The sequence below is a fragment of the Camelus bactrianus genome, chromosome 14 (genome assembly GCF_048773025.1).
Source record: "Camelus bactrianus isolate YW-2024 breed Bactrian camel chromosome 14, ASM4877302v1, whole genome shotgun sequence".
Classification (NCBI taxonomy): Eukaryota; Metazoa; Chordata; class Mammalia; order Artiodactyla; family Camelidae; genus Camelus; species Camelus bactrianus.
Genome location: NC_133552.1, coordinates 21,200,710 through 21,223,959, shown reverse-complemented (window position 1 = coordinate 21,223,959; position 23,250 = coordinate 21,200,710). Strand labels below are relative to the sequence as shown.

General features: G+C 41.9%; 1 protein-coding gene across 1 annotated transcript; it reads right to left on the bottom strand.

Moving 5' to 3' along the window:
- Positions 1 to 785: 785 nt before the first annotated feature.
- LOC105083444 (kelch repeat and BTB domain-containing protein 6) lies at positions 786 to 5,593 on the bottom strand. Its single transcript, XM_010973288.3, has one exon. The coding sequence runs from the start codon at positions 5,227 to 5,229 to the stop codon at positions 3,145 to 3,147; it is 2,085 nt and encodes a 694-aa protein (XP_010971590.2). The 5' UTR covers positions 5,230 to 5,593; the 3' UTR covers positions 786 to 3,144.
- Positions 5,594 to 23,250: the final 17,657 nt, after the last annotated feature.

The window sequence follows — 23,250 nt, the reverse complement described above, 5'->3', positions numbered from 1 at the left end:
GAAGCCCTTTCCCCTCTTCTGTACGAACTTATTGCCTCCATGGTACTCTGAGGTTTGGCAACTTCTATGAACAATACCCTTTGTTTCCTATTATTTTTTTTTTAAAAACCAATTGGTTTGTATATATAAAATCCTCTTGTTGGATCTAAAAATACTATTGATTCTTTTAGGTTTCTACTAAGAGTCACATTTTCTATAAGTAGTGTTGCCTCTTAATACTCTCTGCTTTACCAAATTTGCTATGAAATATGTAACTTTAAGGTTAGTTAGAATGATGAAGAAGGTTAAAGTTTTCACAGAGGTATGGGGAGGAGAGACTGTCAGGAGTGTTCTATCTTGGGTCTGATGAGCTTCAGAAGTAGTCATACTTTCATAATTTCAGGGGTGTTATGACATCAGACTTTTTTCCTTCGGAATAGATGAAAATCTTTCCCCAGATTCTCAACAAGATCAGATACAAAAATTTCAACTTTATCATTTTTGAAACTCTAATACCTCTTATCATTTGAACTTAAAAGAACTTGCAAAGTTTTGGGTCCTTTGAGCTTTTCAGACTATAGGAACAGATACAAAAGATAATTAAGGTCAGTCTGAATCTTACAATTAACAGTAGTCTGCAAACGTTTTATCGAGCATTTGCTAAAAGATGTGCTGATTAACTGGAAAACACAGACAAGGGTGCTTCCCTGGCAAGAAGGAATTTCAACACTGCTGGTTGCTGTATACTGTACAAGCAAGGGTTTTATACATGTAGCAGAAACAATGAATTAAAAAGTCAGAAAACCTGCGTTCTAGTATATTTTATTTGTAAGTAATCACATACAAATCACTTATCCATAAAATAATGATTAACAACTATTCTCTAAATCACAAAGATATCACGAAACCAAAATTCTTTCCAAGAAAACCTCTTTGTAAATCAAGATATTACTACTCTTTAGCTTAGGCTTTAATTCAAAGGTTGAAAATGACAACTGGAGACTCTCTTTTAACAATCAGTTGCGTACCTTATCCTGCAGGTGGATAATCTGGTTGAGATCATGACTGTCCTATTTTCAACCTGACAAAACAAAAAGCTATCAATAAGAAGTTACTGGTGAAGAAAAAGTTGGCAAAAAAACAAAACTATTGAGAAACAGCTTTGTGTTAAGTACAGTGCTTAAAACAACCCTGATGTCAAATGGAACAAAATTTAGCTTTACGCAGCTAAAAGCACGTCTGCCCTTTTGGAGGAACTATAGTATACTGTGAGGACAGGCAAAAATCTTATTTCATAAAAAAAATGTTAAACAGGAATGTTTTGTAGAATCTTCAAAGGGCCCATCAAAATGGCTAAGAGTATCTTGTTTTTTTTTCTTTCCCCCCAAGTACCTTTTATGTCTTCCTCTCTCTGTTTTCATCCTATGGCATTTCAATAAAAAAGAAAAAAAAATCCAGTTCCCTACCAGCGAGATCACATTCCTCGGTACTCTGCCAGGGTGTGAGAAATGTTAGCATTCTGTCACTAGAGAATAAACACAGAAGAGGAATTAGCATGTCACTAAATGAGGATTCAGGGAGATAATTCTCACTGCCTATAGAAAAAGTCATCCACCATAAGTAAGCATCTGGTCACTCATCATGTATGTGTGTCATGACAGCTATAATCTAATGAACCCTCCAGAGGTAAGCACTTATGTTTTCTGGTATTTAACAATGTCAGTTCTGTGTGATTTATTCTCTATTTCTGGGCTTTCTTTCCCTTACATATGCTGATAGAAGCAAAACACTGGAGCATAGAGAAACACACAACAGATAGAAATACCCTAATAAAATAGCCGTGTACACCACTGCATAGAGAAATATTTTAGACGAAATATACTTTCACTACTGGCCCCAAATGCTATCATCCACTTATGTTATTTAACTGTAAACTTTTAATAGAAAAATACCTTTAAGCTGATAGTAACATTTAGCGACTTACAAAACTGACAGAATATTTCAAGGCTACACAAAACAGTTCGATACACAACTTAAAAGTTTTAAAATTCTTTGCTGGCACTTGATTTTATAGTTGATAGACACAATAACTACTGATTTCAATAAAATACTGTTCTTAACTGATACGTACTTTCAAAACCAATATTACCCCACAAAACAGTAAAGAATAATCACATCTTGTTGACGAATCTTCTAAGATAAACACCAAAACTGTACAGCCAAAATATTTTAAGAATCACATAAACTTTTTAAGACAATGGATAAAAATTTTCACAATCATGTCCAGTGAGAAAAGGATTAGTCCTCTGATTCAATGAAGCATGTATCAAGTATAGATAAAAAATATAAACCTACAAAGCAAGTACTCTGCGTGTGTATGTGTATGTTCTTTTTTTTCTTTAAGGTTTTCAGATAACTGGTGACACTACCAGAATGGAATTTTTTTAGATGGAAACTGGTCACTATTTGCAAATACATACGGTATATTATAGATTTAAAACTGAAATTCTTTTCAAACAGTAGAATCCTGTTTTTGTTTTTACTTTCAATGAGCTTATGGCCACTTTGTACATTATTACAAATGAAATCACCATTCAGTCACACTAAACATATATTTTTTTACTTCCACAGAAGTGGAGAAAACTGAACTAAAACTTAGTAGACTGTATTTAAGTTAGAACACATTTTGTAAAAACCCACTAGTTTAAAGTTCTGGAAATCTACTACACTGTTCTGAAGGAAAATATATGCTTTCAGACCCTCTCTAGTAATTCCTATCCCATCAGTTTTCTATTATAGAAATTAAAATTCAAGTTGAAGTATTTGTGGCACAAGACATAATGTAAGATTTAATAATTGCAGACTACTGATTACGCTACTTTATAGTGTAATCAAACATAAACATACTACTAAACGATCAAATCAACACTGGACTTTTAGAACAGTAAATTATTCAGTAAAGATAGGTTGATTTCTTTTAGCGTTTAAATTCTGTATCATTAAATTACATTAGTATTTCAAACGATACCCTTTCCAAACCAAACCTGAAATTAATCAACTTTTTTTTTTTTTCCAGCAAGAGTAAAGGGTATCTCTCTAAGATACTTTCCAAAACACCTTAGTGTTTCCACTTATCTAGAGCAAACTCTGCTGATCCTGTGCTTCTCACTGAGGGGCTACCTGAACCCACAAATCATCATCAGATAAAGAACTTGAACTTCCTGACTCAGAGTCCAGCTCACTGAATCCACCTAAATCCCACTCAGTACTAGATTCACTGGGCACTTCCTCCTCCTCAGTGAGAAAACTCTGACCAGGTTCAAGACAGGAAGGATAAACACGAGCTGAGAGGCAAAAAAAGTTAGAATCAAACTGGAAGAGGCCCAATGTGGTACCTATGTTAACCCACTGGTCTCCCCTAATGTCATACTCATACACGGTCACCCGGTTCTTCTTCCACTGCGGGGTGCGCGAGGTGATCAGCAACAGTTTTTGGCCATGATTGATAATCCGGTAGTTGTTGGTCTCTGACACCAGGGGAATGTTATTAATCTGCCTCCACTCTCCTCTGACTGGATTGTAGACCTTCATGACAGGGATGTCGCAGATGCAGTAGATCTCATCGTTGAAGACACAGGCTTCCTGAAAGTCATTGCGCTTCAGAGAAACACACTTCAGCCACATGTTGTGGCTGGGATCGAAGCAGAACATGCGCTTACTGTTGAGCGCATAAAGATAGTTCTGAATTACCATCAGGTCAAAGGAGATAAAAGAATGGGGCAGTGGAGCCACCAGGGCCCACTGGTTCCTCTGAACACTGTAGCATTCGACTTCTTTCAGTTTGATGCCGGTAATAGGGTCTCGCCCACCCAAAATGTAAATGTAGCCATTGAGGTACGCCACATCCATGCCCTCACGGCAGAGCAAGCGATCCGCAAGCTGCTGCCAGCTATTCTGGGCTGGCTTATACACCCAGAGGTCTTTCCTGGGCTGGGCAGCCAGATAGATGTCATGGTCTGGAGAGACACAGACAGCTAAGGTGGTCACAGTCCTAGTGTGAGCAAGGCAGGTCAAAGGTGATGGCACTTTGTAAATGTCCCCCGAGTACGGGTCACAGCACAGAAAGGGATCTCTAGGATGCCCAAAGAAGATCACCATCTTCTTGGCACACACCCCCAGCCTCTGGGGTGTATTATCTGCTACGGACACAACAGAGCTGCTGCTGCAGCTGCTGTCGCCACTGCTGCCGTCGCCGCCGCTGCCGTCCGCACTGCCGTCCCCGCTGCCGCTGCCGCTGCCGCTCTCAGGCTTTGGCACCAGAGACTTGAACAACATGTCGCCGTATCGCAGCTGCAGGGCCCCTTCAATAAGGTCCAGACAGTACTTCTTCACAATGGTGTTGGTCAGCAGCCCTTCCACATAATTCCGATCTTCATCACTGAAGTGTGTCCAGCGGACACACTTGAAGACTTCTGCGGCACTGGGACCCCGCTCCTTGGGAGCCGCCTCCAACCACTGCACCGCCACATGACACACAGTCTGCTCTTGCTCGATGTTTAGACTATCCAGGCGCAGGACGGTCAGCAGTTGGGCCAGGGTCAGATCTGCCAGAGACTCCTCTCGAATCGAACCCATCTGGCTGAGCTGCTTGAAGTTGTGGGCTATGAAGGACTGGGCCTGCGATCGCAGCTTGCGGTGGCCGAAGGCATCAGCGAACTTGAAGATGGCCGTGCAGTTGGCCAGGTCGAGGCGGCGGGCTAGGAAGGAGGCACAGGCTTCCCGCACATACTCCAGCTGCAGCATGTCGGAGGCCGCGTAAAGGCGCTCCACGTTGGCCTCACTTAGGGACACGCGACCCGTGTAGCAGTAATCGACCAGCACCTCAAAGGATTCGGCATCCACGTCGTGCATGGTCACGTTCGTCTGGTGGCTCTCGTACATGCCGCCGGTGAACATGCTCTTGAAGTAGGGACACGCGGCAGCCAGCACGTTACGGTTGCAGGGGAAGAGGCGGCCCGTGCCAGGCCCGCTGCCAGGCGTGACCACCTCGATGGTCACATCGCAGAGCAGCCGCGCGTCGTAGAAGGACTTCAGCTGTGCCAGCAGGGCTGCAGAATGAGCCGTGTCCTTCAGCTCCTCCGGGCCAGTGAAAAAAGCCGACACCGTGGGTTTGTGAACCCTCTTGGGCCGCTTCCCCCCACGGGGACTGGCGAGGCGGCGAGAGCGCGAAGATTCCTCTCGGGACTGCATGATGGAGATGATGTTGGGGAGCTGAAGGCGAGAACGGGTGCAAGGACCGGGCTTTGGCGCCTCCTCACCCTCTTCTCACTGACGCTAAGATCGCGGTGTCTCCGGAGAGACTGCAGCACGGGTCCATTTATTTAAGTCAGCCCTACACCGCGGTGCCGCCTCCCGTTATCGCGTAGACAGCGTCCGACTCACCCGATTCCAGTTCCACGCCCTTTCTCCGCCTCAGCTCGCCCTCACAAGACCTACTGGCTGGAACCGAGAGATCCGCCACCGCCGCGCTGGCAATGCCAGTAGGCGTCCAGGAGGACTACCGCTCCCAGGGTGCCTTTCGCCCTCGAGGCATGCCGGGGCCCTCCAGACTCTGCGGCATAGGCTGCGGCACGGGTTGCGGCACGAAAGCCGCTTTGCATGTTGGGAGTAGTAGTAGTAGCTTCAATAATATCGCGAGATTTGTCGGCCCGTTCATTGTTTCAGATGACGGAGTTAGAAATTGCTAGTTCTCCGATCGGTTTTATAGTTTAGAACTTTCAGTTTGGAATTCAGATTAGGTACTCGTTCTAGTATTTATCAATTGTTTGACTTCTCTCTCAGAGCTGTCTCGTGTTTTTTAAAGTGCTAATAGCGATAGTGTTTTCATGGCGTCCTGTGACGATTATATGCGCTAAATTGCGTAGGTGGTACACGCATAAATTGCGTAGGCTGGGTATCATTGCTCTGAATAAAGATTTGTTGCCTCGTAGAATGCATAATCAAGTACTTACGCAATACCCGTATTATAAAGGTTCAATAAGTTTCAACTTTTTCTTCTCGTGTTTATGAAAAATAAAGCACCGTCTCATTTGAAATCATGAGCCTGTAGGAAAAGGTGAAAAACCCTACAGGTTTCTGCAGAGATACGTCTAAGATCTTAATTTTTTTTAATTAATAGATTTTATTTTTAAGATCAGTTTTAGATTTACTGGAAAATCCAACAGAAAGCTATAGGAAGCTCCTATATACTTCACCCCCTCAGTTTCTCGTATAAGCAACATCTTGTATGCTACTGTTACAAGTGATGAACTTACTTTGGTTTATCATTAATTAAACGGTGTAGTTTATATTAGGGTTTACTCTGTATTGTACAGGTCTGTGGGTTTTGAAAAATGTATAATGTCATGTGCCTAACATTACAGTAACACATAGAATAGTTTCAAAGGTCCTAAAAGTCCTCTGTTCTGTTTATTCCTCCTCCTTGTCCCCCAGCCCCTGGGAACCACTGATCTTATGTCTAGTAGTTGGAATGTAGTTGGAATCATACAGTGTGTAGCCTTTTAATACATCTTATTTCACTTGACAATATTCAATTAAGATTCCTCCAAGGGAGTGGGGGGGGGGTGGGAAGGGGCAGACTGGGATTTCAAAATGGAGAATAGATAAACAAGATTATACTGTATAGCACAGGGAAATATACACAAGATCTTATGGTAGCTCACAGTGAAAAAAAATGTGACAATGAATGTGTATGTGTTCATATATAACTGAAAAATTGTGCTCTACACTGGAATTTGACACAACATTGTAAAATGACTATAACGCAATAAAAATGTTAAAAAAAAGATATCAAAAAAAAGTTCCTCCATCTCTTTTCATGGCTTGATCATTTCTTTTTTCATCATTGAGTGACATTCCATTTTATGGATATAGCAGTTTACTTGCCCATTCACCTACTGAGTGACATCTTGTTTGCTTAGAATTTTTTAAAAAATCGTTTATTTATTTATGTTACTTTTTAAATTTGGGGGGATTTTCAGGGGGGTGGGTTATTAGGTTTATTTACTTATTTATTTTTTTAAATGGAGGTACTGGGGATTGAACCCAGGGCCTCAATGCATGCTAGGTATGCACTCTACCACTGAGCTATACCCTCCCCCTGCTTTGAATTTTTGCAGTTGTGAATAAAGCTTCTGTAAACTCATGTGCTGGCTTCTGCATAGACATATGTTTTCAACTCATTTTAGTATATACCAAGGAGTGGGATTGCTGGATCATGTGGTAACACTATGTTTAGCTTTGTAAGGAACTGCCAGAAAGTTTTCCAAAGTGGTGGCTGTACTGTTTTGCACTCATACCAGAAATTAATGAGTGTTCCCATTGTTCCACATCCTCCCTAGCATTTGGTGTTGCTGGTGTTTTGAATTTTGGATTAAACCTTACAGACTTAAAACTTGCCTCTCTGGAAAAAAATTCTGAAGGATATGATCATATTTTAAACATTCAGCAATATCTGCAGGGCCATTAAATTGTGGTCTTAGAGAGCAGTATGTATGGGTCGTCTCAAGTATGCAAATCAAGAATATTAATATATGCTTTGCTGGTCTCAAGTCTGTATTTTGGGTTCCAGAAGTAGTGCTAAAGTATTTTCATTAATTCTCTAAACATGAATGTTTATAACTAGTCCAATACTGCTCCTTTCACTGCCATCCCCAAATCAACTGAAGATTTTGGAATTCTAGTTATTAAGAATTTTAAATAAGGATATTTAACAAAGAGACCTTGTCCTGTGCAGAATCCTTAGAGCTCAGCATCATACATGCCCAAACATCCCTTGAATTAGTCTGGTCAAGTCTATGTTTTCCAAGTTGTTTTTATATTTATATTTATCAACATCGTCTCACTACAAAATCCTCAGAATAAATTGTGCCCAGTCACTGAGTTTTAACTTTTTCATATATGCCTTTAACAGTGTTATTTCCTTTAGACTGCATTTCACAAAATGCAAAACATTTATGAGACACTGTGCTGAAGGTCTACAGCAGTATGTTGGATAACGTGTTCTCCGATGACAAAAATGTTCTATATCTGTGTTATTCAGTATGATAGCCATGAGCCACATGTGGCTCTTAAACACTTGAAATGTGGCTAATGCAACTGAGGAACTGAACTTTTAATTTTAGAAACACAGTTTTGGCAGCAAGAAATTCAATGGGGAAGGAAAGTCTTTTCAACAAATACTACCAAAACAACTGGATCATAATGGAAAAAAATTAACCTTGAAACTAACAGTGTTGAATTTTATCTAATCCCAGTGCCACAGGACAACAGCACTAATTAATAAATCCCTTCAACCTATTTTTTTTCACTCCCTGTAAATCCTCCTACCCTTTTGTGATTGGAAATAGGTAACCACAACAAACCACCTTTTCCCATGTGACTTAGATAAGACTCCTGTCTATTCTTTCTCGTGACTACCATGAGGCTCAGAGATGACCCCCTTATTTACAGTGAGGTTAAACACAGACCTTTCCATTTTTGCTTGAACCTGCCAACAAGTCCAGCACAGGATCTCTAACTTCCAGTCCTTTGTCTCATGAACGATTAAGGTTAGAAGTGCACCCAAACTAGCTAGACACCAAGATACACATATCCTAATCAGCTGACTGAGACTTCTCCTAGCTATAACTGTAAACCATTCTGCCTATAACTTGTCTAAATCTTCCCTAGAACAGTCTAAGGCAAACTCATCCTGCCTTTGGATCAGAACTGTTCTCCATAATTGCGGTAGTCTGAATAAACTCAGTTTCCTTGTTTGGTGTTTGTCTTTGACAGTTTGGTGCTATTATTGGAATGAAACTAGAAGCCCATATCTGGACTTCCATCTTCACCCTGGTACTGAGGCTTTTCAAGCCCCTGTGCTGCTTCCCTGACTGGCAATTTGGGCATCTCATGATAGAGTCGAGCTCCTGACACATGTACTCCAGACAACTGTCCATGGTAGCACAGTAGGGATTTGATTTTGGTTCTCGGGGCCATCTCTTGATTTGGTTTTGTTGCTAGCTATTGTTTAACCTTGGTACAGACAGTCCCCAACTTAGAATAATTTGATTTATGATTTTTTGACTTTATGATAGTCCAAAAGCCACCTGCATTCAGTAGAAACCGTACATTGAATTTTGATCGTTTTCCAGGCTTGCAATGTGGTTTGATACTCTCTTGTGATGCTGGGCATCGGCAGTGAGCCACAGCTCCCCATCCGCCACGTCATAAACAACTGATACACTTAAAACCACTGTTTTTCCACTTGCAGTATGGTATTCAATAAGCTACATGAGATATTCAACACTTTCTTATAAAACAGCCTTTGTGTTGGATTATTTTGCCCAACTGTAGGCTAATGTAAGTGTTCTGAGCATATTTGAGGTAAGCCAGGCTAAGCTATGATGTTCAGTATTTGTATATTTAGACTTAGGATATTTTCAACTTACTATAGGTTTATCAGGACCTAACCCCATGACAAGTCAAGGAAGACTTCTATTATGAGAAACTCTCAATGAACCCACTTCTCAATGCTTTTCAAAATTCCCACCAGTTAAATGCTTCATCACTAACTTGAAGATTCAGATCATTACCACCTAAAATGGCAGGATTTTACCAAGAACAACTTACAACTCCAGTGACCCCTTGGGAACTTGGAATCTCCCAAAGTCTGTCTGTCTACAAGGTGCCCTGGAATCTTGGGGCTGTAAGATCTCTTTAGTCAATGGTCCACTTGTTTTGCTTGGTATGAGGAATCTGAAAAATAAGTAAATGTGTCCAGTCTATCTCAAAGTGCTTAGTCTCCTAAGGACTGTCTCTTTAACCATCACATCACAATCTCATGACTCTTTCCTCACCCAGAACTCATCATATGACCAACTCAGCCCTTTCTCCTGCCCACTAGTCCTCCTTCTCCCATGGATTCTCCTTTTCTTCCTTCAGTCTCTATTCCTACTCTTTACCCCTCCCTGCCTCCATTAAACTGCTTTGCCCCCAACTCCCCATGCTAACCCTTAATATTGGTCCTTTCCTCCTGTGAAGTTATTAGGTCAGTGACCTGAGCACCCACCTGAACAAGTATTCTTTAATCCTTGATCTCACTCAGATTTACATGTCATTGTTAAAGTCCTTCCGCACCCCATGAGACTAGGAAAGAACTGATCCTCAGGGCATATTCTCCTCGGCCCCATGATTTAGATCAACTTGTGCAACTGCTAGTGGGTCCCAGAGATGACAATTTATTGTTTGAAAAGCCAAATGGGCCACTCTTCAAGAGTACCTTCAAAGAAATCAAAACAACCTCAATGTTTACATATGGGTGAAAACCAGAGAGGAGAGGACTCAGTTCATTTTCACCGTCTTCCTTCAAAATTTATTGGTCAAAGATTCAAGACTGTAGAAAACAGAGAGATGCATTTGTCTCTGACTATAAACATAGTTTAGAAAATGTTCAGATGGACTTCTCCAGTCTCACTCTGAATAACTGAACCCTTTCTACCTTGGTCCCTAGCTTCATTAAGGTTATGATCAGAAATGACAGATGTTATCCAAAACATAATGTAAATTAGTGATGTGATCTCTCTCTGAAATACATACACTATCTCAACTTCACAAGGACGCTGTTGCAGAAATGGTTAAATCTACACAATGCAAACTCATGACTTTACAGCTTTCACCATTAACTCTCAATGGGTAGGGGAAATGATCATGAACATTGGTGGACATCCCACCACCTTCCAAGTAGGCAGGGTGGTAAGGCACAACAGTTTCACCATTAATACTATCGTGAGTTGAATTGTGTTCCTCCAAAATTCATATACTAAAGTCCTAGCCTAGGACCTCAGAATGTGATCTTATTTGGAGATAAGAGTTTCTACAGAGGTAAATCGAGTTAAATTAAGGTCATTAGGTGGTCTTACTAGTGTCCTTATAAAAAGGGGAAACGGGGACCCAGACAGAGACATGCATAGAGGAAAGACGTAGAGAGAAGATGGCCATCTACAAGTCAAGGAGAGAAGCCTAGAACAGATCCTTGCCTCACAGCCTCCAGAAGGAACTAACCCTGCTGACGTCTTGATCTTGGACTTCCTGCCTCCACAAGTGTGAAATGATAAATTTCTTTGTTTAAGCCACCCTATCTATGATCTATAAGAAAGTACCATGTCAGCCCTAAAAAAACTAATACCTTTAATTTCCCCACTACCCTCCCTGGAGTCCACAAACCACACCTGCAGTGGGACTAGATGATCTACCTTATGACTTGCCTTTGTCTAAGCCTCTTTCTGCCTCACTCGGACCTCTCACTATGCAGCATAACTTTCTGCTTAGCTCTACTATCCCAGTAAACTGACATAGGCCAAATCTGGGAGGCTGAATTTCCCAAAGCAGAAATAGACCCTTCCATGCCACTCCCAAGATTACCATACCATACTTCAAACCAGAAGCCCTCCAAAATTTTATATCTATAATTCAAGGCCTTATCAACACATCCTGTCAATACTCTGATCCCCTCAGTAAAGAAGCCTAATGGCAAGGAATACTGGCTAGTTCAACACCTGTAAGCAATAAAATAGTTAAACCTGGGTTTCCTCCAGGTTTTCATCCCAGTACCATTCTGGCCTTTATCCCATCCAACACCAGTCACTTCAGTCATCAATTCAGGTTCTGCTTTTTTTGTTTTTTTTCAAGCATCCCTTCACCCTAACTCACAAAATCTTTTTTTGCCATCACTTGCAGAAATCAACAATACACATGGACTGTACACATGCCTCAAGGGGTTGCTTATTTCTCTAGGACTCGACATGCAAATGTGAGAGATTTAACCTTTCCCTGCAACTCTCTCCTTATCCAGTATGTCGATGATCTTCTTTTCTGCTCACCTGATTTCGACAATTCATTTACCTCGAGCGTTTGCCCACAACAGACATAAGGTTTCTAAAAACAAAATGCAATTATTCAGCCTCCTAGAGACCAGTATCTCGGACATGCTCTCTCCCTTGAAGGGAAGACTCTGTCCCATAAATGTATTAACCCCGTGACAAAGCCTCCTTCCCTGAGACCAAAAGACAACTCTGAGGGCTTGTAGGATTAGGTGGCTAGTGCTGAGCTGGGTCCCTGGCTTTTTCACTGTTGCCTCTCCCTTCTACGCCATCACTAAGGAAACGGCCCCGATCCCCCAGCTGGGATTCTCCTCTCACATCTGTGTTTCAAAACTTGAAAAACTCTATCCTCTTCTCCCACTTTTGGACTCTTCAATTACTCATTACTGTTTTCCCTTCTTATACACAGAAAAGAAGGATATGTATATCCTTGGATTTGGGGTGGTTAGAAGTTTCTATTTTTTTAAACAAGATTTTTGGGGGGTGGTAATTAGGTTTATTTATTTATTATTATTATTATTATTATTTTTAAAGGAGGTACTGGGGATCGAACCCAGGGCCTCGTGCATGCTAAATATGAGCCCTACCACTTGAGCTATACCCTCCCCCTGCTTTTTCTTTTATTTCTTATTTTTATTTTTAATTTTTTTGGGGGGGTTGTTTTGTTTTGTTTTTCTCTGCAGACAGGCTGCTACCACTGCTATAGCCACAGAATTTTCCCCTCTTGGGGTTCCCTTTGTTCCTCTCTGGTGACAGAGGAACTCATTTCAACGGTAAAGTTGTTTGGGATATTCAACAAATAATTCCACTGCTACAAAAATTTCACTATCTTTTTCACCCTCAAGCCTCTGGAAAAATAAAGCAGGCCAACAATGCTCGTAAATTCAAATTATGCAAACTCTGAGGAATTCAACCTGCCCCAAGTCTTGCATGTAGCCCTGGTGATCCCTGAAACCTCCTCCAGGCAACATGGATTATGAAATGCTGGCAGGCCAGTGAGGATTCCTTTTACCTCTTCTGGACCTTAAAGTGACCCTAATTTGATCAAATCTAATATCTATCCTTAAATACTGCTAAAGTTTTATTAAATACACTACTTTATCATCACAGGTCAGATTTCCTTTCCCACCACAGCTGTTACACTATCTTCAAATTGGAGATTCAATCTTCTGGAAAAGACGCCACCAAAAGATCCATCCTGAATCCAAGTGGAAGGGCCCATACATTGTGTCCTAACCACTGATACTGCAACAAAGCTACAGGGGGTACAATGCATACTTTACGTTTCTCAAAAAAATGCAAAACTATTCGGCTTCTCAGGTAAGGAGCTTGGAAGTCATCACTCTGTTCTAACCACAAATAAAAAGCTGAACAGACTGCAAATCAACAACTCTTCTTGGATCCATGAGAGAAGGGAGGACACAGGGCACACGGCTCTTCGCAGGTTTGGAGAGGCCAACACAGGGAGTGATGACTTACCGGAGCAGAGACGCAGGAGCAGAAACTGCGGCAGGAACCAGTGCGGAGGTAGGAAGACCTGAAACATAGTTGACAAACTGATGGAGGCTCAGTGTGGACAACTCTAGATTGAAGAACTCCAGAGGACCCAGTTAAAGGGGGGCCTATGACTCCATGGGCTTGACAGTTTTCACAGTAAACAGGGGAGAAAAATCCTCTCATAGTTCCAAAGGAAGAGAGGAAGGAACCATTTTGAAATACACCAGAGCACGCTCTTAACAAGGCCTGCCCTCAGGAGAAACTAGTTAACCACAGCCTCATCAGCTGGGGTCTGCAAAGAGCCTAACTGACTCAGCGGAAGAGAAACACCCAACTCCACTTAGTGACAGCCTTCCAAGTGGGAGAAGGAAAGTACCCACCCCCAGCACACCTATCCCAATTCCGTCCCACCCAAGGCGAAGGAAAACAGTAAAAAAAACACTTTTAAAGCTCACGGTTCAGAGCTATAGATGGGGAGGGTGTAGCTCAACATTAGAGCGCATGCTTAGCATGTCCAGGGTCCTGGGTTCAATCCCCAGTACCTCCACTAAAAATAAATATATAAACTAAATTACTTCCTCAAAAAAAAAAAAAAGTGGAGTCTTAAAAAAACTTAGCGCATAGGCTCACTAAAAGACTGAAACCTAATCATAGAACACATTACTGCAGGCCCATTTACAGCAGTTCCTTTTACCCAGTGCACCACGTCCAGCTACCTGAAAAAAAATTAAAAGGTGAAACACACAACATGAAGAGACAGAGCAAGCATCAGAACCAGGGATGGCAGGAGTGTTGGAATTATCAGGCCAGGAATTGAGAACAACTACAAATAATATGCTAAGGGCTCGAAGCACAAAGTAGATACCATGTAACAACTGACGGAACATTATGAGACGGAAGGCCTAAGAAAGAACCAAAACGAATGACAGAGATTCCAGTCCAAGACGGCGACACGGGAAGGTCCTGAACTTACCTCCTCCCACAGACACACCAAATTTACAGCTATATGTGGAACGATTTCTTCTGAGAGAAGAAACCTCAAAACTGGCAGAGTAACCCTTTCACACCATGCAAACAAAGAAGAGGGAAGCCTCGTCAAAGTGGGTGCAAAAGGCTGAGACACATCTCGCCATAAACCCACCACTCCCAGCACAGGGTTCTACAATCAGGAGGGAATTCAAAGTCCGGAGCTTCTCACTGAGGGGTGAAGGGTTTGGCTCCCACACCGGGCACCCCAACCTTTGAGACTTGCACCCAAGAGCTATGTACCCAAGACATCTGGCTTCAAAGACCAGCAGGGCCCGCTGCGCCCACAAGACCCACGGGCCGTAGCAAACTGAGGGCTGGTGCACAATTCACCCACGCCAGGCCCAGCGCAGAAGCAGCCCTTTGAAAAGTGCCAGGCTTTATGCAAAAGGGCCTCACTTGCTACTTCTACAGTGTTGGTCTGATGGGCAGGGCCCCGCTGGGACACTCCCGGGGGATGGAGGCTGGTGGGCACCATCTTCCTGCCCCTGTTCTCGCTCTGCCTTTCTAAAGCCAGTGGACATCAATCTTTTTTCTAACTTTTATTTCTTTCCTTTTCTTTTCTGCTTTTCTTTTCCTTTTTTCTCTTCGGCAGAGACCATCTTTGCATTCCCCCTCTGCCTTGCTCCAGCCAGTGGGTGCATCGCCACCCTCTGGGCCCCACTCCATAGCACCAATATCTCCCAAAGGGGAGCTTCTACACATGTCTGGTGACCTGGTTTTTGTAGCCGCCACCCAGGCGATGATGCCCCTTGATCAGCTGGCTCTGGAAGCCAGAGGGGCCTGCGTTCCTGGATTCGGCAGGACTGTAATAATGAGAGAGAGGGTTCTTGGCAGGCTACCACCCCCAGGATGCTGCACCCAGAGCAGACTGAAACACATCCCAGGCTTTCTGAGAAAGAGCCCTGTTTCTTTGTTCAGGAGCTTTGGCATAAGGAGAAGGCTTCTGGTTTGGCTCACTTATAGGGACCCACGTAGGAGCTCTCAGGGAACAGACACTGGTGGATTGCAACCTTTGCATTCCCTCTCTGTCTTGCCCCAGCTCACTGGTATCTTCCAGAAAGGAGCTTATACCCTCGTCTGGGGCCCTGACTTTTGCGGCTGCTGCCAGGAGACACTTCTCCATCATCTGGCTCAGTTAGCCAGTGGGGCTTTTGCTCTAAAAATTCCGTAACTGGAACCAAGGAGAAAGAGTTCATAAACATCTACCACCCTCAGGGCAGAGCAAAAGGCAAGAGACCCGGGAGCTCAGGCCTCCTGTGGGAGAGGACTATCAGTTTATCATCAGAGCTGCAGCCTGAGAGGCCGGCCTCTAATTAAACACACATCTAAGGCTGACCTTAAACCTCCCCTGAGAGCTTGGAGGCAGAGCTATCTTCACGTTCCACCTCTGCCCTGCCCCAGCGTGCCAGCATTTTTCCAAGAGGAGCCCTTCTACTTATCTGGTGCCCCAGTTACTATGTCTGGGGTCCTGGTTTTGGAGGCTTGATCCCTTGCCTCTGGTGGCCGGGGAGGGGTGGGGGGGTAGGGCGGCTTGCATTCCTGGGTGCACCAGAAGGCAACCATCTGAGAGGCTGTTCTTGGCAGGCTACCACCCCCAGGGCACTGCACAGACAGCTGACTGCAACACACCCCCAGGCTTTCTGGGCAGGAGGCCTCCTTGCTTGGCCTGGAGATTTGGAGCAGGCTTCAGGTCTGGCAGGCAACAAGAGGGAATGGAGGCCAGGGGATGCCATCTTTATACGCTCCCTCTGCCTTGCTACAGCACACAGGGATCTCCTAGAAAGGAACTAATACACTTGTCTGGATCCCTGAGTTTTGTGACTGCTGCCCAAAGGACACCTCCAGATCCCCTGGCCCTGGTGGCTAGCCAGGCTTAAGCTTGCGGTCCCACTGGACTGTATGTATTTGCAGTCTGCAAAAGCTGCTGCCTGAGGGTCTGGCTTCCAATCCACCTGAATCTAGGTGCTGACTGAGGTCCTCTCCTTTGGCACACGGACTGGTCTTGGCACACCGTCAATGACTGGGAGCTATTAAAAGTAAAATAGAGTTTTGAGAGACCACCAAGACAAGCCAGGGCAATAAAGCTCACCTCCCACACAAGGCCAGCCCTTCAAGACTGGGACAGGTGGCTGCTTCATCTAATGCACAGAGACCAACACAAGAGAGTCAAGCAAATGAAGAAACAGGAATGTGTTCCAAACAAAAGAACAAGATAAAACCTCAAGAAAAAAAAAAAACTTAATGAAATGTAGAAAAGTAAAGAAATGATAGAGATCAAAACCACCATAACAGAAATGAAGAATGCCCTTATGGGCTTCTGAGGAAAGAATGCCCTTATGTATGTAGCTGAGGAAAGAATCTCTGAGCTTGAGGACATATCAGTCAAAATTAAAAACTAGAGGAGGGGAGGGTATAGCTCAGTGGTGAGTGGCTCAATCCCCAGTACCAACATTAAAGTTTTTTTAAATAAATAAATAAACCTAATTACCCCCATCCCACCCACACACACACAAAAGGGAAAAAAATGCTTAAAAAAAAAAAAAAACCCTGAAAACTAAAAAGCAAATAGAACAAAGAGTGGGAAAATAATGGAACAGAATTTCCAAAGACTGTGGGACAACTATGAAAAGTGTAACATACACCCAACAGGAATACCAGAAGGAGGGGAGAGAAAGAGTTAAAAAAAAAATTGAGGGGGAAGTGTATAGCTCAATCGTAGAGCGTGTGCCTAGCATGCATGAGGTCCCAGGTTCAATCCCCAGGACCTTCATTAGAAAAATAAATAAATCTAATTACTCCTTACTAAAAAAATAAAATAAAAATTTTTAAAAATTGGAGCAATAATGACCTAGAATTTCTCCAGCTTAATTTCAGACACCAAACCACAGATCAGGAAGCTCAGAGAACACCAAAAAGTGGGGATTTAAAAAGATGTTGGTCAAAGGATACAAACTGCAGTTAAAAGATGAATAAATTCTAGAGTTCTAATGCACAGCATTGTTATTATAGTTACTAATACCATATTAAACAACACACAATAATATTCCATTCTCTATAAATGCCACGTCTTCCTTATTCATCCGTTAGTGGACACTTAGGTTGTTTCTGTTTCTTGGCTGCTGTGAATAATGCTGCAGTGAACATAGGAGTGCAGCTATCCCTTCAAAATACTGATTTCATTTCCTTTGCATATGTACCCCGAAGTGGGATGTTTGGATCACACAGAAGCTCTATTTTTTAATTTTTAGAGGAACCTCCATACAATTTTCCAGATTGGCTGTACCAATTTAAACTCCAAACAACTGTGCTCAAGGGTTCGCTTTTCTCTTATCAACGCTTCTCTCTCATCTTTTCAGTAACATCCCAACGGGCGTGAGGTGATACGTAAATGTGTCTTTGATTTGCATTTCCCTGATGATTACTGATATTGAACACCTTTTCATCTACCTGTGGCCATTTCTATGTCTTCTTTAGAAAAATGTCTATTCAGGTCCTTTGTCCATTTTTAAAATTGAGTTATTTGAATTTTATCAAATATTTTTCTGCATTGATTGAGATAATCACATGATTTGAATCCTTCACTTGTAGGGAAGGACTTACTATTGCTATATTATCAGTGTTTTCTGGCTGTGATATACCGCCTTTGTTCTTTATTTCCTCTCTTGCTGTCATCCTGACATGATGACATTTTGTGGTGGTAGGCTTGCATTCTTTTTTTCTTAATCTTTTGGGTTTCGACTACAAGTTTTTCCTTTGTGTTTACTATGAGCTTGCATAAAATATCTTACAATATCCTATTTTAAGCCAATAATACCTTAATTGCATACAAATATTCTTTCCTTTACTCGTCTCCCACCCTGCTCACCCCAACCCCCATATTTAGGTTATTGATGTTATTGTATCTTTTTTAAAAAATTTTTTTTGGGGGAAGTAATTAGGTTTATTTATTCTTTTTTTTTTTTTAATGGAGGTACCTCTGTGCTAAACAATGCATTCCACCACTGAGCTATACCCTCCCTCCTACAATATATATCTTTTTAATATATGTATATCTAATATCAAATTATTATACTTATTTTTAATACATTTGTTTTTAAACTTTTATGCTAGAGTTGAAAGTGATTTATGCACCACCATTACAATATTAAAAAATTCTAACTTTGACTATATGTTTACCTTTACCATTGAGTTCTATATAGTTTTCATTTTTGTTAATTAGTGCCATTTCATTTCAGTATGAAGAACTCTCTTTAGATTTTCTTGTGAGGCAGGTCTAGTGGTAATAAATTCCCTCAGCCTTTGCTTGTTTGGGAAAGTCTTTATCTCTGTTTCTAAAGGACAGTTTTGCTGACTATAGAATATATTTTTTAGCATATTTTCAATATTTTGAATATATCATCACACACTCTCATGGCACATAAGGTGTCTTCTGAGAGATCTGCTAATAGTTATGGGGCTCCTGGTATTTCAAAAATCAATTTTCTCTTGCTGCTTTCAAAATTCTTTCTTTGCTTTGGACTTTTGAAACTTCAAGTATAATTTGTCTTGGTGACCTTTTCAGGTTCAAACTATTTGGGCACATTTGGGCCTCACAAATCCAGATGTCCGTTTCTCTCCCTAAATTTGGGAAGTTTTCAGCCATTATTTTAAAATAGTTTTCTTTCCCCTTGTTTTCCTCTCTTCTCATTCTGGGATTCTCATAAATGCCAATAATGCTTCCTTTGATGGTGTTGCCTAAGACCCGTATGTTTTCTTCACCTTTCTTCTTTCTTTTTCCTTTTGATCTTCTGGTTGGAAAATTTCAAAAGACCTATCTTCAAGTTCACTGATTATTTTATCTGATTGTTAAAGTATGCTGTTGAAGTTCCCTACTGGATATTTCATTTCAGTAATTGTATTCTTGAGTTCTGGAATTTCTGGGTCTGTTTTCTAATGGTTTCTATTCCTTTGCTGAACTTCATTTTGTTCTTGAATTGTTTTCCCAATTTTGTTTAGTTATCTATGTTTTCTTCTTGTTCACTGAATTTATTTTTTTAAATTGAAGTATAGTCGATTTATAATGTGTTAATTTCTGGTGTACAGCACAGTGATTCATTTACACATATATGTATGTGTGTGTGTGTGTGTGTGTGTGTATATATATATATATATACACACATATATGTGTGTGTGTGTGTATGTATGTATATATATATATATATTCCTTTTCACATTCTTTTCCATTATAGGCCATTACAAGGTACTGAATATAGTTCCCCGTGCTATACAGTAGGACCTAGTTGTTTACTTATTTTATACAGTAGTATTTTATATAGTAGTTAGTATCTACAAATCCCGAACTCCCAATTTATCCCTCCCCACCCTAGTTCACTGAATTTTTTTAAGAGATTATTCTGAATTCTTTGTTACTCAATTCATAGATCTAAATATTTGAGGGTTATTGGGGCTTAGTTTCTGTTGATGGTGTCATGTTTACCTGATTACTTGTGATTCTTGAATCCTTGCATTGGTGTCTGCATATCTGAGGAAGACGTCCCCTCTTTCAGTGTCTACAGGTTCCCTTTGGCAGAGAAAGTCACCAGTCAGCCCTGCCTATGGTTCTTGATGTGTTAGCTAAGAGCACCCACTGGCAGGCAAGGCTTGCTTTGGGGTCTTTAGCTGGGCGGGGCTGTTGCCTGCGCTCTAAAGGAGGGAGGGGCTCTGCTCTGAAGTCACACAATGTTAACATCTGGGATCCCTGGTGGGGACTCTGTCGGCTCTGCTCCACAGTTGGCACATACTGGCTGGACTTTCTGTCCAGGTGGGGCTGCAGGCTATGCTCAACAAACAGGCAGGGTCATAGGCTGAACTCCACATCCATTTGGGGCTGAAGGCTGGGCTCTGCAGTGTGACGGAGTTACTGTGGACGTTCCTTGCACAGGCAGGGCCTCTCGTTGGGTGGGGAGAGACACCATGCTTTGCATTTGGGCAGGGCTGTTAGCTTGGCTCCCTGTTCAGTTGGGGGTGGTAGAATGAGCTTTGTGGCTGGGCAGGACTGCTGGTCAGGTACCAAAACTGGACAGAGCTGCCAACCGTGCTCCCCTGCCCAGAGGGGAGCAACCAGCTCTGATGCATGGATGGATGGGGTCACTGGCTGGGTCCTCTGACTGGGGGCCACCATCAGCAGGAACACAGTGCCGCAGCGTGATCCTTGCACTGGCTGCTGGGAGCCCTCCTCCTTTGTTTCTAGCTGACTGCGTTTGGTGTAGCCCTGCTGATTCACGCAGTGCCCCTTGTGAAGCACTCTGAAGGGCTTGGCAAAGCTGGATGTCAACCTTGGGCTCTCTTTTTCTCACTGGAGAAACTGTCAGCCCAGGGACGTGCTCTGTGTGTGGCAGTGTGCCAGCCTACGGGAGGGACAAGGTGGTCAAAGTGAAAGCAGTCCTCTTACCCTCTAATGTGGCTTTTCTCAGTTTTTTTTTGTTTTGTTTTGTTCAAGGGGTGATTCATCCTCACCTCTGGGTTCTAGGATTTTCACATAGGTGTTCTTACCTGTGAATAGTTGCTTGTTGGTCTTTCTGTGAGGGGGACTAAAATCTGGGACCTCCTAATCTGCCATCTTTTTTCAAAGTGGAAATAGTGGTATTGATTCAAATAAGATTTCATTATTGCTCAACTCCGAAAAAATGAAGAAAAAATAAACGAAAGCTTATTTAAACAGCAACTAGTCAACACAAAATCAGGCAATGATTGTTAGTGGGTGCTAAAACCATGAGATGAACTGTTTTGGATCATTATTCATTATTGGAAAACAAATAACACTCAAGTTCAGCATTTCTAAAATAAGCAACATTTCTTATCCTGAAGTTTCTGCAGATCAGAAATCCAGGAAAGATTTAGGTGGGTTTTCCTGGCTCAATGTTTCTCGTGAGGTTACAACAAGCTGTTGGTCAGGAGTGCAGGCATCTCAAAACTCTACTTGCCCTGAAGAATCTGTTACAAAATTGTTATCAGTTCCTTAAATATTGTTGGAATGAGGGCCTCAGATTCTCCCCAGAGCACGGTAGCCCAGCATGAAAGAAGAGACCGAAAGAGCAGGAGATAGAGAGATGGAAGCCACGTCACATGTTTTTCCATAACCTAATCTTGAAAGAGATGCCCCAGTGCTACTGTCCTATCTGTTTGTTAGAAGGGTCAATAGGTCTAGTCCACACTCAAGGGGAAGAGTTTACACAAGCTCATGGCATGAGCAGAGATCACTGGGGTCATCTCAGAAGCGGCCTATTTTACTGAGGAACTAAACATTTATGTGATGCCGCAGATTACAAGCTAATTATGACTGGAAAAATGAACCAGTACAATGGAGAGATATGATGGTTCTCTTAGTGATCAAACTTAGCATCACTAATAGTGAGACTTTCTGAATTATGTGCTTCCCATGTGATAAAATATGTGCTCATCTTTTTTTTTTTTTTTAATGGAGGTACTGGGGATTGAACCCAGGACCTCGTGCCTGCTAAGAACATGCTCTACCACTGAGCTACCCCCTCCCCCCACCAATGTGATACAATATGAACTTCACAACATTATCTATGGAAATCTTGTGAAATGTGCTTAACCTGAATTTAATTAATATTTAGCTTAATTTTAGTTTATAGGACATCAAGGGGACGAGTGAAAGTTACTGGATTAGTCAGGGTGCACCAGAGAAATAGAACCAATATAAAAAGATTTATTATAAGACATTGGCTTGTATCAATATAGAAGCTTAGAGGTCCCATGATCTGCTGTCTATAAGCTAGAGAACCAGGAAAGTGTAGTTCCAGTTTGAGTTCAAAGGCTTCAGAAAGGAACACTGATGGTACAAGTCCCAGTTAGGGAGCAGAAGATCAATGTCTCAATTCAAACAGTCAGGTAGAGACAGTGAATTCTCTCTTCCTCTGCCCTTTTATTTTATACAGGCCGTCAGTGGATTGCGCGAAGCCCACCCACACTGAGGAGGGCAATCTGCTTCACTCAGTCTAGCAACTGAAATGCTAATCTCCTCTAGAAACACCTTCACAGACACATCCAGAAAAGATGTTTAGCCCTATATCCATGCACCTGGAGATCCACTCAAGTTGACACATAAAATTAAACATCGTGGTTACCAACACCATAAGGAAGCAGCCAGAAAAATTCAGAATGTAAACTGTTCTATAAAACAAAAAAAATAATGTCTGGACTGTTCAAAAAATGAATGTCCTATGGGAAAAAGTTAGAGGGATTAATTGAGAAAATAAAAGCATGCAACCAAATGGAATGTGTGAATCCTAACTGGACCTTAGATTGGATGAAACAAACATACACACACATGTACACACACAGACATGTAAATACACAGATACATTTGTGAGAGAGAGATAGCATAGGGGAAAGAAAGAAGGCAAATGTGGCAAAATGTTAATAATCATTAAACCTACGTGTGACATATATAACATTCATTGAAGTATTCTTTAAACTTTTCTGCGTGCTTGAAATTTCTCCAGATAAAAAATTGATGAAAATATCTTTCGTCCAAACAATTCCACTGGACTTAAAATAGTTTCAGCAAGTCTTGTCTGGCATGTATTTCCTCACTGGGAAATACCTAAAATAATAAATTTTCTCTTACTCCCTCAAAAACATTCCTCAGAACAATTGCTACATACATCATGCCACATTGTTGTACAGTTAATTTTTTTTATAGGAACTCAGTTATAAGCTCCTGAAGGTAAGGGCTGTGTTTTATTTACCACTGCCATTTCCCTAACACTACACCGTAGACTTCTCTTATTACACCATCTGTTGATGCTTATTCAGTTAA

Bases quoted from the DNA above. Each gene is read 5' to 3' on its own strand.
- LOC105083444 (XM_010973288.3), bottom strand. From the start codon at position 5,229: ATGCAGTCCCGAGAGGAATCTTCGCGCTCTCGCCGCCTCGCCAGTCCC.